Source organism: Theropithecus gelada, chromosome 1 (genome assembly GCF_003255815.1).
Source record: "Theropithecus gelada isolate Dixy chromosome 1, Tgel_1.0, whole genome shotgun sequence".
NCBI lineage: Eukaryota > Metazoa > Chordata > Mammalia > Primates > Cercopithecidae > Theropithecus > Theropithecus gelada.
Window position 1 is genome coordinate 21,361,260 of NC_037668.1, and position 15,474 is coordinate 21,376,733.

At 44.5% G+C, this 15,474-nt stretch overlaps 1 protein-coding gene across 4 annotated transcripts; it reads right to left on the reverse strand.

The window, feature by feature from the left end:
• Nucleotides 1–934: 934 nt before the first annotated feature.
• Nucleotides 935–14,665, reverse strand: RIT1 (Ras like without CAAX 1). 4 transcript variants are annotated; one of them, XM_025362902.1, is made up of 6 exons: nucleotides 14,501–14,665; nucleotides 13,932–14,080; nucleotides 13,726–13,782; nucleotides 7,429–7,502; nucleotides 7,009–7,200; nucleotides 935–3,740 (listed from the first exon to the last, which is right to left on the reverse strand). In XM_025362902.1, the coding sequence occupies exons 2-6, from the start codon at nucleotides 14,035–14,037 to the stop codon at nucleotides 3,510–3,512; spliced, it is 660 nt and encodes a 219-aa protein (XP_025218687.1). In that variant the 5' UTR covers nucleotides 14,038–14,080; nucleotides 14,501–14,665; the 3' UTR covers nucleotides 935–3,509. The 4 variants fall into 4 exon arrangements, with proteins under 4 accessions (XP_025218687.1, XP_025218678.1, XP_025218693.1 ...); XM_025362893.1 differs by lacking the exon at nucleotides 14,501–14,665 and adding an exon at nucleotides 14,154–14,182; XM_025362918.1 differs by having other exon boundaries at nucleotides 1,795–3,740; nucleotides 14,530–14,636.
• Nucleotides 14,666–15,474: the final 809 nt, after the last annotated feature.

Here is a 15,474-nt window from a genome sequence, read left to right on the forward strand (position 1 = left end):
TGAGGCAGGAGGATCGCTTGAGGCCAGGAGTTCGAGACCCGCCTCTACAAAATATGTAAAAATTTGGCATGGCATGGTGGCATGTGCCGTAGTCCCAGCTACTGAAGAGGCTTAGGCAGGAGGATCACCTTAAACCCAGGCGTTCAAGGTTACAGTGAGCCGTGATCACACCACTGCACTGTAGCCTAGCAGACAGAGGGACACTGTCTTTTTTAAACCAAAGACGGGTCAGGTGCAGTGACTCATACCTATAATCCCAGCACTTTGGGATGCCAAGGTGGGTGGATCACTTGAGGTTAGGAGTTCGAGAGGTCAGGAGTTCGAGACCAGCCTGGCCAACATGGCGAAACCGTCTCTAATACAAAAATTACCTGGTCGTGGTAGTGTGCACCTGTAATCCCAGCTGCTCAGGAAGCTGAGGTGGGAGAATAACTTGAACCCAGGGGGCAGGGGCTGCAGTGAGCCCAGATCACACCACTGCACTCCAGCCTGGGCGACAGAGTAAGACTGTCTCAAAACAAAAAAATCCATTTGTTTAATGTCCAAACTAGGCCCTCTCCACTAGTGGCCATTTACAGTAATGGAGATTAAATGACCTTCATGTAAAAAATTATCATTCTTTCACTTCTTATTTAGTGTATTTACTTATCACAACTTTAAGTAATCCCTGATCAGGTATCAAATGTGCTGTCATTATCCATATGTGTTTTTCCTGTCCCCTCCCAAGAGGTAATCTCTTCAAATGAAGGGGGATTCCATGGCATGCTCCCTAGCACTTGACATGGGTGTTTTGTTCATGGTGGGCACTCAAATTTTTTGAATTCATATTTTCCAGAATATCACATCTCATAGTTATGTTTTTCTTAAAACAACTCTTTTGCAATGATTCCAAAAATTCTACCCACTGATAGGTAAGCAAAGGAAAGCCCAAGTTGTTTAAAAGTTTTGTATTATGTCATACAAACTGTCTTCACATACAAGTGCATTAAAAAAAATTTCCCCCTCCTCCTCCCCAAACATCACAGTAGACCAATTCTTGCTAATATATGATGAAGTCAAAACATATGTCCCCTCTGAATTCTAAAGACCTAATTCTAGATACTACCATCTGGATCTTATAATTTACTGGTCTGGTATGGGCAGAAACAGTTCCAGTGCCTTTCAACTTATCCCTGAATTTTTCTCTTTTCAAAGTTCTAGGCAGTAATTTTAATGCCCTCATTAAAGCTGATTACTTAGAGCTTATAAATTAGCTACACTTTATGACACTAAGAATAGAGCTATGACTTATGCATATCATACCTGTCAAACTACCTAGCACCGCAAATAGAACTAATATTAATGGATGGACTAATACAAGGATCTAATATATGACAGTGATAGTCTTAAAAACACCAATTTGTTATTTTCCTTATATATAATCCAAATTCCTTTCTATCCTTCTGGCAATGTTTTCTACTGCCTAGACTACCTTAAATAATTACATAGTGTCAATTTCTTGCTTGGGCTAGGTGGTGGCTCATGCCTGTAATCCCAGCATATTGGGAGGACTGCTTGAGCCTAGGAGTTCAAGATCACTCTGGGCAACATAGTGAAACCTCATCTCATTAAAAAAAAGAAAAAACAAACAAACAAACAGAATATATATATACATATATATATATATTGCTTAATGCTAATAATTCCTTCCCCAGGTCACTAGTAATAAGAAGCTATGGGCTTTAAACTTAAAAGGTGCTAAACCAGTTTAAATGTAAAACATTCTCATAATAGAATTGCACTGTATTTCTTTTCTACTTTGATGCTTTTCCAAAGTGCTACAGTTCCTGTGAGATTTTTGTCCTGCACAGAATCAAATTCTAGGTCTTTCACTTTTGGATGGCTAAGTACCATAAAACATGATTTATTTGGTAACAAAAATGTTTCCAGGAGTTTAAAAAGGGACCACTACTCAGAGCTAAAAAAGTTCTAACAGTCACTTTTTAAAAAAATCTAGAATATTTATCATTAGTTTACAAAGAAAAACACAACTCTGTCCAACTTCCTCTAATAAAAATGGAAAATATTAAGATGAGCTGTGTGCTTATAAAGAGGTGCTACACAAGTCATCTTATGTTTCTAGTAGACACAAACATTGCTTCAGTGACATTTAATATTCAATATATGATGCATTACTCTTAGCATTTTTGCATTTACTCACCACATATAACAAGGTCAGATATCAAAACAGTCCTGATCTTAAAACAGAGAACTCACTAACAATATTTAACTGTTTCTTCCTCGGACTACAGTTCCTAAACTATGCACAGGGAGCAAAGTGGTATTCCCTTAGGATAAACTTAGTCAAGGCTCAGATAACCCTGAGGTGAACTTAGCAAAGTCCTCGTAAGGAAATCTTCAGATGAGAAACTCCACCTATGTGAATTTTAAAGCTTTAAGACTGACCCATTAAACAGAAATAGCATTTTCTCAGAGCACTGAGTCTAGTGATTGTCCACGTAAAGGAGGCACACACACAATTTTACCCAAATCCCTGATGTCTCTTCTGTATGGAAAATGCAATCAGCGATGAAGGGCCGAAAACACATCTTGCCAGCTGTAGTTCTTTTACAGAGCACAACGTAGGAGGAAGCAATTAATATAAATGTGTCGGTGTGTGCATCTATGGGGAAAAAATAAACCTGTACAAGGCAATGGCTGATCCAACTATGAATTCTGATTAAACACATTTAGTAATACAGTTATGATTTCCAACATGTCTACCTTTGAAGATAAAAAAAGAAAACCCTGAAATGAAGCGTAAAATAAGGTTCCCGGGAGAAACCTTCATCACATTTTATATGCTTCTGGTTGTTCTCACTCATCCCGATGCATTTGGGCCAAATGTGTACTTCTTAGAAAAGCCAAGCTTGTATTGAGAATATTGTTCTGAACCTACCTTTCTGCAAACATATAGCCCAACTTCCCCAAATCTCACCACTCCATAGTCTGCAACAGGTGTCAGCCCCACAGGTATCTGCTGAAATCTGGCATTGATCTCCTTAGCCCCAATTTCCCTACATGACTTTTGTTCAGTCTCTAGGAAGCATAATGTGAATAGAAGAGACTGAGGTCTTTCTCTGGTATAGTCCCAGGAAATTGAAATTGAAGGATAATGTGGAGTGCAGAGCCAAAAACTTCCCTTGTGAACTTAGTCAAACACACATGGTATACATATTCTCCTGGGTATAAACAAATTTACATTAATTAATATCAGCGCAACAGAACCCAAAACATTGGTAGATCAAATTCTAATGTGACGATTTAAAAGCAGACAGTGCTCCACTGGGTTAATAAATCATACTTAACTAAGAGACAATACTTCAAATACCACATCACTAAAAACTCCTAGTAGGCATGTCCCTCTTATCAGTTAGGAGAAAGAGCAAGCACCATGCTCAGTACTGCAGGTTACTGGACTGCTTTGATACAGCACTGCAGTTCACAGATAAACACTTCCCATCTTCTCTTCAAGTTACTGAATCTTTCTTCTTCCGGAATGGTGATTTTAGCCTCTTCCATACGCTGTTTTTGGGCTTAGATTTTTTTTCCATAGCCAGTACTGCCTCCTTTTCTTTCCTACGTATCTCCCGTACAAGGGCATGGAAAACATCATCAATATAGTAGCGGTATGCAGCAGACGTCTCAAAAAAGGGACAGCTGAATTCTCGGGCCAAGGCCAATCCTTCTTCCTTGGTGACCTTTAAAGGCAAAATGTGAGAAAAAGTAATGATGAAAAACAATTAAATTGTCCAAAAACCTGAATGCACCACCACCTTAACACAAAGAAAGCTTCTCAACTCTGGAGGTGTTCAAGCATATGGCACTAATTTTTGCAATTTTTGGAGGCTAGATTACTTCTAAGGTTTCTTCTGCCTGCCTTCAAATGATAAGATTCTATTTCTAGTCTACTTTTTTTTTTTTTTTTGAGATGGAGTTTCGTTCTTGTTGCCCAGATTGGAGTGCAATGGCGTGATTGTGGCTCACTGCAGCCTTGGCCTCCTGGCTTCAAGCAATTCTCCTGCCTCAGCCTCCTAAGTAGCTGAGATTACAGGCATGCGCCACCACACCTGGCTAACTTTGTATTTTTAGTAGAGATAGAGTTTCTCCATGTTGGTTAGGCTGGTAGCGAACTCCTGACCTCAAGGGATCTGCCCACCTCGGCCTCCCAAAGTACTGGGATTACAGGCATGGGCCACTGCGCCCAATCTCTAGTCTATTTTTTTTTTTTTTTGAGACGGAGTCTTGCTCTGTCGCCCAGGCTGGAGTGCAGTGGCCGGATCTCAGTTCACTGCAAGCTCCACCTCCTGGGTTTACGCCATTCTCCTGCCTCAGCCTCCCGAGTAGCTGGGACTACAGGCACCCGCCACCTCGCCCGGCTAGTTTTTTGTATTTTTTAGTAGAGACGGGGTTTCACCGTGTTAGCCAGGATGGTCTCGATCTCCTGACCTCGTGATCCGCCTGTCTCGGCCTCCCAAAGTGTAGTCTATTTTTAAGATACTTTTTGGAACAGGGAATAGTTATAGATATCAAACACACAACCTTAGTTTTCCCCATACTTTTTATTTTAAGAAAGATAAATAGGCTGGACTCGGTGGCTCACACCTGTAATTCCAGAACTTTGGGAGGCTGAGGTGGGAGGATTGCTTGAGCCCAGGAGCTTGAGACCAACCTGGGCAATATGGTGAGACCCTGTTTCTACAAAATTTTTAAAAATTTAGCTGGGGCTGGGTGCAGCGGCTCACGCCTGTAATCCCAACACCTTGGGAGGCTGAGGCAGGTGGATCACTTGAGGTCTGGGGTTCGAGACTAGCCTGGTCAACATGGCAAAACCCTGTCTCCACTAAAAAAAAAATTAGCTGGGCATGGTGTTGGGCACCTGTAATCCCAGTTACTCGTGAGGCTGAGGCAGGAGAATCGCTTAAACCTGGGAGGCGGAGCTTGCAGTGAGCTGAGATTGCGCCACTGCACTCCAGCCTGGGCAACAGAACCAGACTCTGTCTCAAAAAAAAAAAAGAAAAAACAATTAGTTGGATGTGGTGGTATACACCTGTGGTCCCAGCTACTCAGGAGGCTGAGGTAAGAGGATTGCTTGAGTCCAGGAGGTCAAGGCAAGGCTGCAGTGAGCTGTGTTTGCGCCACTGCACTCCAGCCTCAGTGACAGAGCAAGACTCTGTCTCAAGAAAAAAAAAGTTGGGTGTGGTCACTCACGCTTGTAATCCCAGCACTTTGGGAGGCTGAGACAGGCAGGCAGATGACCTGAGGTCAGGAGTTCAAGACCAGTATGGCCAACATGGTGAAACCCCATCTCTACTAAAATAGAAAACTTAGTTGGGTATGGTGGCAGGTGCCTGCAATCCCAGCTAATTGGGAGGCTGAGGCAGGAGAATCACTTGAACCCAGGAAGCAGAAGTTGCAGTGAGCCAACATCATGCCACTGCACTTCAGCCTGGGTGATAAGAGTGAAACTCTGTCTAAAAAACAAAACAAAACAAAAAAACACTGGGCACGGTGGCTCACATCTATAATCCCAGCACTTTGGGAGGCCAAGGTGGGTGGATCACGTAATGTCAGGATTTCAAGACTAGCCTGGCCAACATGTTGAAACTCCATCTCTACTAAAATACAAAAATTAGCTGGATGTGGTGGCAGGGTGCATGTAATCCTAGCTACTCAGGAGGCTGAAGCAGGAGAATCACTTGAACTCAGGAGTCAGAGAGGCTGCAGTGAGCCTAGATTGTGCCACTGCACTCCAGCCTGGGCAACAGAGTGAGACTCCATCTCAAAACAACAAAATTAAAATAAAAATTAAAAAAAAAAAAAAGAAAGAAAGCAAGCTGGGCACAGTGGCTCATACCTGTAATCCCAGCACTTTGGGAGACCGAGGTGGGCAGATCATGAGGTCAGGAGTTTGAGACCAGCCTGACCAACATGGTGAAACCCCGTCTCTACTTAAAAATACAAAAATTAGCCAGGCATGGTGGCATGCACCTGTAATCCCAGCTACTAAGGAGGCTAAGGCAGAAGACTCGCTTGAACCCAGAAGGAGGAGGAGGTTGCAGTGAGCCGAGATTGCGCCACTGCACCACTCCAGCCTCGTCAACAGAGTGAGACTCCGTCTCAAAAAAAAAAAAAAGAAAGAAAAAGAAACACAAAGGAAGGGAAAGAGATAGACGCTTACACTAAAATACTGAAAACTATTAGGAGCCCATAATTGATACATCTAGTTAAGGATATGCCATAATTTCTACTTTTGGATGGTTAGACTGTTTCTGCTACCATAAATAGACTTGCAATGAACATGTTATATACAAATTCCTAAGACTGTTTTCCAATGGAGATTAACAGAGAAGCATTATGAATTTGACAACTATCAAACTACTTCCATCCAGGTGTGGTGGCTCATACTTGTAATCCCAACACTTTGGGAGGCCAAGGCAGGAAGATCACTTGAGTCCAGGTGTTCAAGATCAGCCTGGGCAACATAGTGAGAGCCTGTCTCCACAAAAAGTAAAAACAATTAGCAGGGAGTAGTGGCACACACCTATGGTCCCAGCTACCCTCAAAGCTGAATTGGGAAGATCGCTTGAGCGGGAAGATAGAGGCTGCAGTGAGCTGTAGCCTCAACCTCACTGCAACCTCCACCACCCCAGGTCAAGGGATCCTTCCACCGCAGCCTCCCAACTAGCTGGGACCACATGTGCATGCACCACTATGCCCAGCTATGTTTTTTAGTACTTTTTGTAGAGATGGGGTTTCGCCATGTTGCTCAGGCTGGTCTCAAACTCCTGACCTTAAGCAATCTGCCCACGTTGGCCCCACAAAGTGCTGGCGTGAGCCACCTCACCCAGCCTGATTTTCTATTTTAAGGCAAAAAAATCTGTAAGCCAAGTCAAGAATCTGTAAGCCAAGAAACAAAAATGACTGATTGTGTAAGATTATAGACACTATTTTCTTCTCTATCCTCACCTGTCTTAGCTGTTTGAGGTCTGACTTGTTTCCCACAAGAACCACAGGTGTATCATCAGTACGTCGAACTCGATAAATAAGCTGTTTAAACTCACGAACTTCATGGAAACTTCGACGATCCGTGATAGAGTAACAGATGATAAACCCTTCTCCCGCCCTCATATACTGGTCCCGCATGGCTGTAAACTCTGCCTAGAAGGAAACAAGGATCATTATGTATTGACGCATTCTAGCGCTACTACACACATAATTAGCTATTTCTTTCAGATTAAAGAAAATGTATGTCCATTACCTGCTATCCTGAGTCAGAGTGCATGAAAAATTAAGAGAGATAAACTAGTGATCTTCTCTGCGTAGGCCTTCCCCTCCCCTTTACTAGAGTAAAAAAGCCTTTACTCATAACATTCTGGGATTTAATACCTGTCCAGCTGTATCCAAAATGTCCAGATTGGCAGGCTCATCATCAATACGGATCCTGATCTTATAAGCATCTTCTACAGGAGGGAAGAAAGGTGTACTATAAAGTCATAAATGCAGGAAGAAATGCCTATTTAAAACTCATCTTACAGAGTAGTACATTGCATCCAAATTCATTAAATGCCCACATTTGCTCAGGAAGCATGCTAAATCCACTGAGATACATAAACTGAGTCTTCAACTGAAGTTTTTTCTTTTCCACATAGGTGATGATGTAGTTTATTCATAGCTGAAGATTTCGCCTACAATTCTAAGCTAAAAAAGGATTCTGAGAAGATGTCTTTCTCAGGCCAGCTGGACACAGTGGTGACTGCCTATAATCCCAGGTACTTGGGAGGCTGAGACAGGAGTATTATTTGAGCCCAGGAGTTCAAGACCAGCCTGGGCAACACCGCAAGAGCTCATTTTTTTTTTTTTTTCTTGAGACAGGGTCTCACTGTCACCCAGGCTGGAGTGCAGTGGTGCCATCTCGGTTCACTGTAGCCTTGACTTCTCAGGCTCCAGTGATTCTCCCACCTCGGCCTCCCAAGTAGCTGGAACTACAGGCATGCGACCACCATGTTTGGCTAATTTTTTTTTTTTTTTTTTTGAGACAGAGTCTCGCTCTGTCGCCCAGGCTGGAATGCAGTGGTGTGATCTCGGCTCACGGCAAGCTCCGCCTCCAGGGTTCATGCCATTCTCCTGCCTCAGCCTCCCGAGTAGCTGGAACTAAAGGTGCCCGTCACTACGCCTGGCTAATTTTTTTGTATTTTTATTAGAGACGGGGTTTCACTGTTAGCCAGGATGGTCTCGATCTCCTGACCTTGTGATCCGCCTGCCTCGGCCTCCCAAAGTGCTGGGATTACAAGCGTGAGCCACCGCGCCGGGCCCTATGTCTGGTTAATTTTTGTATTTTTGGTAGACATAGGGTTTTGCAATGTTGTCCAGGCTAGTCTCGAACTCCTGGGTTGAAACAATCCTCCTGCCTTGGCCTCCCAAAGTGCTGGTATTACAGGTGTGGGCTACTGCACCCAGCCAAGACCCCATCTCTTAGGGGAAAAAAAAAAAACAAAAAACATTAGGCCTGAAAAGCAACCTTATCATTTATTAAATAGTTATTATCGGCCGGGCGCAGTGGCTCAAGCCTGTAATCCCAGCACTTTGGGAGGCCGAGATGGGCGGATCACAAGGTCAGGAGATCGAGACCATCCTGGCTAACACAGTGAAACCCTGTCTCTACTAAAAAATACAAAAAACTAGCCGGGTGAGGTGGCAGCGCCTGTAGTCTTAGCTACTCAGGAAGCTGAGGCAGGAGAACGGCATAAATCCGGGAGGCGGAGCTTGCAGTTAGCTGAGATCCGGCCACTGCACTCCAGCCTGGGCGATAGAGCGAGACTCCGTCTCAAAAAAAAAAAAAAAAAAAGTTATTATCTACCATTATACTAGGTAACTTACATATATTAATTCTTCAATAATCACAATAATCCAATGAAGTAGGCATTATTACCTCCATTTTACAGCTAAAGAAAATTCAACTCGAAAATATTAATGTCTTCTCTAAATTATAGTTAATTAGTGACAGAACGAAGATTAAAACCCAAGATTGCTGAACTGAAAAGCATTATTAACCATGTGTTATACTGCCTCCTCATTACTATAAAAAAAGGAAAAAAATACATAATTCACTATTTTCTTTCTTTTTTTTTTTGAGACAGGGTCTCACTCTATCACCCAGACTGGAGTACAGTGGCATGATCTCGGCTCACCACAACTTCTGCCTCCCAGGCTCAAGGGATTTTCCTGCCTCAGTCTCCTGAGTAGCTGGGATTACAGGCACATGCCACTACTGCCCGGCTAATTTTTGTATTTTTAGTATAGACGGGGTTTCACCATGTTGGCCAGGCTGCTCTTGAACGCCTGACCTCAAATGATCCACCTGCTTTAGCCTCCCAAAGTGTTAGGATTACAGCCATGAGTCACCACACCCGGTCTAATTGACTGTTTTCTAAATAATCCACTGTTTCATAATTTCTCTTTTCTGAAAGCAAATTTCTTTATGCATATTCCTAAAGTAACCTTGGAAAATATAGAAAACTAAAAAGAGAAAAAAACACTCAATATTTCATTCACTTAACAACTGCTGCTTACATCTCAATGTATTTCCTTTTAACATTATTTCTTGAATTCCTGCTTCAGACTTGTCCTCAGGAAGAGCTCATTAAATCAATGCTTCTCAATTATTCATTAGGATTAGTGAGTTGTGAAATCTACTTAACGGGTTGGGACCAGCATTAAAATAAACAAGCAGAAACCTAAATAAAAATAGAAAATACCAGGCCGGGTGCAGTGGTTCACACCTGTAATCCCAGCACTTTGGGAGGCTGAGGCGGATGGATCACCTGAGGTCAGGAGTTCAAGACCAGCCTGGCCAATGTGGTGAAACCCCATCTCTACTAAAAATAGAAAAAGTTATCTGGATTTGGTCATGGGCACCTGTAATCCCAGCTACTTGGGAGGCTAAGGCAGGAGAATCACTTGAACTGGGAGGCGGAGGTTGCAGTGAGCCAAGCTTGCGTCACTGGACTCCAGCCAGGGCAACAGAAGCGAAACTCTCCGTCTCAAAAAAAAAGAAAGAAAGAAAATACCAGAGTGGGTGAGGTACGGTGGCTCTCACACCTGTAATCTCAGCGCTTTGGGAGATCGAGGTGGGACGAACACTTGAGCTCAGGAGTTTGAGACCAGCCTGGGCAATAGAACGAGACTTCATCTCTACTAAAAAACCAAAAATATTAGCTGGGTGTAGTGGCATATGCCTGTAGTCCCAGGTATTTGGTAGGGTGAGGTGGGAGGATCATTTGAACCCAGGAGGTCCAGGCTGTAGTGAGCCAAGATCATAACACTGCACTCCAGCCTGGGCAACAGAGTAAGACCTTACCTCAAGAAAATATCAGAGTGCACCAGATGTAGTGAGGTAAAGTTTCATAATATTTTAGTTACACATACACATGTGCTTGTGTATATAATTTACATGTACATATGCACACATTCATATACTTTTTTTTTTTGAGGCAAAGTCTCACTCTGTCGCTCAGGCTGGAGTACAGTGGTGCAATTTTGGCTCACTGCAACCTCTGCCCCCTGGGTTCAAAGAATTCTCCCACCTCAGCTTCCTGAGTAGTTGGGATTACAGCAGCATTAACACGCCCAGCTAATTTTTGTATTTTTAGTAGAAATGGGGTTTTACCATGTTGGCCAGGTTGGTCTTGAACTCCTGACCTCAGGTGCCTTGGCCTCCCAAAGTGCTTCGATTACAGGATTACAGGCTCAGGATTACAAGTTCAGGATTACAGGCATGAGCGTCTGTGCCCAGCCTCGTATGCTTTTATATCTCTACCAGTTACAATGCAAAGTTTTTCTGACTTTACAGTCAGAGCTTGAAACCAAATGCACTAAATTATAAATTCAAGAACAGACACCTCATCTTTTTGATCACCACTGTACCCTGAGGGTAAGCAGTGCTTGGCACATAATAGAAACTCAGGAGACATAAGTATTTGCTATTGAATTAGACAATATTGCCAGGAGAGTAGTTAACTGGGGGAAAATTAAAACAGATAACTCTTACAGGAGACGAGTATTTGAATTTTACTTTAAAGAAAGAAAAGGCCGGGCGCGGTGGCTCAAGCCTGTAATCCCAGCACTCTGGGAGGCCGAGACGGGCGGATCACAAGGTCAGGAGATCGAGACCATCCTGGCTAATACGGTGAAACCCCGTCTCTACTAAAAAATACAAAAAACTAGCCGGGCGAGGTGGCAGGCGCCTGTAGTCCCAGCTACTCGGGAGGCTGAGGCAGGAGAATGGCGTGAACCCGGGAGGCGGAGCTTGCAGTGAGCTGAGATCCGGCCACTGCACTCCAGCCTGGGCGGCAGAGCGAGACTCCGTCTCAAAAAAAAAAAAAAAAAAAGAAAGAAAAGATGCTGCCAGGTGCGGTGGCTCATGCCTGTAATCCCAGCACTTTGGGAGGCCAAGGTGGGCGGATCACGACGTCAGGAGATCGAGACCATCCTGGCTAACATGGTGAAATCCTGTCTCTACTAAAACTATAAAAAATTAGCCGGGTGTGGTGGCGGGCGCCTGTAGTTCCAGCTGCTCGGGAGGCTGAGGCAGGAGAATGGCATGAACCTGGGAGGCGGAGCTTGCAGGGAGCCGAGATCACACCACTGCACTCCAGCCTGGGCGACAGAGTGAGACTGTGTCAAGAAAAAAAAAAAAAAAGGAAGGAAAAGATGCTTCTGGAATTCTCAAGTAAATTATCACAAGCCCTAAATTCATTTTATTCCTAGTACTCCCACCATAATCTGAATCTCTGAACAATGTTCTTTTTTTTTTTTTTTTGAGACAAAGTCTCGCTCTTGTCCCCCAGGGTAGAGTGCGATGGTGCTATCTCAGCTCACTGCAACTTCCGCCTCCCGGGTTCAAGCAATTCTCCTGCCTCAGCCTCCACAGTAGCTGGGATTACAGGCACCCGCCACCACGCCCAGCTAGTTTTGGTATTTTTAGTAGAGATGGGGTTTCACCATGTTGGCCAGGCTGGTCTCAAACTCCTGACCTCAGGTGATCCACCCGTCTCGACCTCCCAAAGTGCTGGGATTATAGGCGTGAGCCACTGCGCCGAGCCTGAATCTCTGAACAATGTTCTAAATTTGATATAGTACATGAAAAAGTCAAGATTTTTTTCTATTTTTCCCATCCCTGGAATCACCTGCTGTATGAAATAACCATACAAAAGCTGGGCCACCAAAAAACATTATTGGCTTTGTGGGAAACAGAGCAGCAGATGCTTGACCCAATGGAAATCCTTCCTAGAGAACTAGAATCATAGCAGAGTGTCACATACTGAAAATAACATGGCCGGGCGCAGTGGCTCACGCCTGTAATCCCAGCACTTTGGGAAAAGGCCGAGGCGGGCGGATCACGAGGTCAGGAGAACGAGACTATCCTGGCTAACACGGTGAAACCCCGTCTTTACTGAAAATACAAAAAAAATTAGCCAGGGGTGGTGGCGGGCGCCTATAGTCCCAGATACTCGGGAAGCTGAGGCAGGAGAACGACGTGAACCCAGGAGGCAGAGCTTGTAGTGAGCCGAGATCGTGCCACTGCACTCCAGCCTGGGCAACAGGGCGAGACACCGTCTCCAAAAAAAGAAAATAACAGCAGCACAGCTGACTTCCTGTGTCCTCTCCCATTCCCACATCCATTTTTCTTTCATATTAGGATATAAACCCTTAGAATCAAACCTGCTTCCTTATGGTTTAGGAATGACAGTAATGTTCTTAGTCTTTGTAGAGACTAGCAATTAAAAAAAAAGTCAAAGCAAACAAAATGACTTTTTTACTCTATTAGCATTCTGCAACAAGAGTTAAAGACTATAAAAGACATTGGAGGGCTGGGAGTGGTGGCTCACGCCTGTAATCCCAACACTTTGGGAGGCCAAGCCGGATGGATTACTAGAGGTCAGGAGTTCGAGACCAGCCTGGCCAACATAGTGAAATCCCATCTCTACTAAAAATACAAAAATTAGCCGAGTGTGGTGGCAGGCACCTATAATCCCAGCTACGCAGGAGGCTTAGGCAGGAGAATTGCCTGAACCCAGGAGGCGGAGGTTGCAGTGACCAGAGATCGCGCCATTGCACTCTAGTCTTGGAGAAAGTGCGACACTCTGTCTCAAAAAAAAAAAAAAAAAAAAAAGAAAAGAAAAAAAAGAAAGACATGGGAGAAGACATCACTATGTAATGAACTCAAGGTATACGGAAGTAAATGAAGAGCTCCAAGTGCAAGATGTCCAGGCTTGGCATGTCTGGGTTGTAAGAGTTCAGCAGCCTGGCTCTACTTGTTTTTCTGCTTCCTTTTGTGGAAGTTCAAACCAGCTGACTCACAGTTAAAGAGTGAGTCTCAAGTCATTCCCTTAGAGAAGTGACAGCAAGAAAAGGCTTCGTTAAGTGGCCTGTATGCAACCATAAAAAAATACAAGAGAGTAGTCCCATTAATGTTCAGTAAGAGACAAAAGACTAAAGATGGCTTATGACAAAGTCTGAAAAAAAAGAAATATTCAGTTGCTTACCAATTGCTGATACCCTTGTCTCTAAATAAATCTGAATGAGACCCCAGGAGCTCAAAATATAAACAGTTAGAAACCATTGATATTCATTAAGATATTTTTATGGGGTATATTTGGAAACATAAGTGATGATCTGGCTTACCAATGGTGGGATCATGATCTTCTGGGAATCGGTGGCTGATGAACTGCATGGTCATGGCTTCGAAAGAAGAAATAAAAGTCAAATCCTCACAAAGGTGACCCACAGAGAGAATTTTAAGTATTAACATTGCAAGATAGCAAGTATCCCATCTGGTCACTTAAGTACTTTTCATCCATGCTTTCTGTCAAATGGAAAATGTTACCTACCACTCTTCCCTACACCACCAGCACCCAGCATCACTAGTTTGTACTCCCGTGAGAGCCCAGCGGGGCTGCTACAGCAGCTACCAACTGGGCGAGTTCCAGAATCCATTGTCCTCTTGGGCCCTTCCTGGGCTGCCCCGAGGAAAAGCCACCTAGAAAAGGAGGAGGAAATGCTTAATCCAGGATGGAGACACCACGGCGACAGCCCTCAAGCCAGTGCCTTACCTTTCCATACATACTCTGGCCTGTCCCTCTTGCTCACCACTGCACCCCTTCTGGTGGCCCTAAGAAACCCCCCACATCTTCACCCTCCCTCCGAGATAGTTCAGTCACATGACAGACACATCACAGGGTTTACTTTTTCCAAAGAGAAAAATTAAAAGATACAAATAAATTTAGGTCCTGGCACAGTAGGGACAAGAAGAAAGTTTTGGGAAGGGATGCGACCCCTTAGGCCGCAGGGGTCCCCTCACGCCTGCGGTACCCGGAGGTTCCGCCCCCTCCCCATTCTCCTCCGAGACCCCTCCCGGCCCCCAGCTGCTCCTCCGCCGCCAGACTCCCCACCCATCTGCCTCACAAGCCGACGCCCTGCTGCTCCTACCGGTCAGTGGGGACTGGAACACCACGGCCGGTCGGGTCACCCACTTGTCTTCCTTCACCCGCAGAGGCTCCGTCACTGACCTGTGACCCCTCCCGCAGCCGGGTAAGATGGCGCCACCGGCTCCCGAGTCGCGGAAGGAGGGGCGGGGCCACTCTGTGACGCCCACAGCCTGCCCTGCCCTCTTCCCTCCCCTCCCAGGTCCCTAAACCCAGTTCCGGGACTCACCGCTGAAGGTCCTCTGGTCACCTACCCAACGTAGGGTGTATGCACTCATAGACAAGGGTATTTAATCAGGAGTAGAAAGTAAATTATTTACACAAAAGGGGAGTACGTGGTAAGAGACATTCAGGGACACTTAAAAACATTAACAACTTACCTAGGGTTGTTTGCTGCTTGTGGGAAAAAAACCCACAAAAACCCGAAACTAATTTGACCCAATGCAATGAGAGGAAGTGAGGACAGGGCACCCCCCAAATCCTCCTAAAACACAGGATTTCAATAGTCTACCGGGGATGACTGCTTCACAGCAGAAAAATGACTTTCCTAAAGGAGTGGTCACAATGACTTTGGCTATTGAAACCCAGATTCATTCTCAAAAACCAGATGTTCACAACACTCCCTAATCAGAGTTCTGTGTATGTTTTTTAAACACGTATAAGACACACAAAAACTTGTTTTAAATAAATGTACCACACTCCGGCAGGAAAGAGAGCTTGTTAAGCGGCCTTGAGTTAAATACAGAACTGAAGCCACTATAACCATATTCCCCTCTAGGTAGCACAGGTGCTAGAAAAAACTGACACTGGAAAATTGTTCAGAGGCAGCTCTGCCCACCACTGTTCTTTTTAAATGTCTTTCTGGGCCAGGCGCGGTGGCTCACGCCTGTAATCCCAGCACTTTGGGAGGCCGAGGCGGGCAAGTCAGGAGGTCAAGAAATCGAGACAA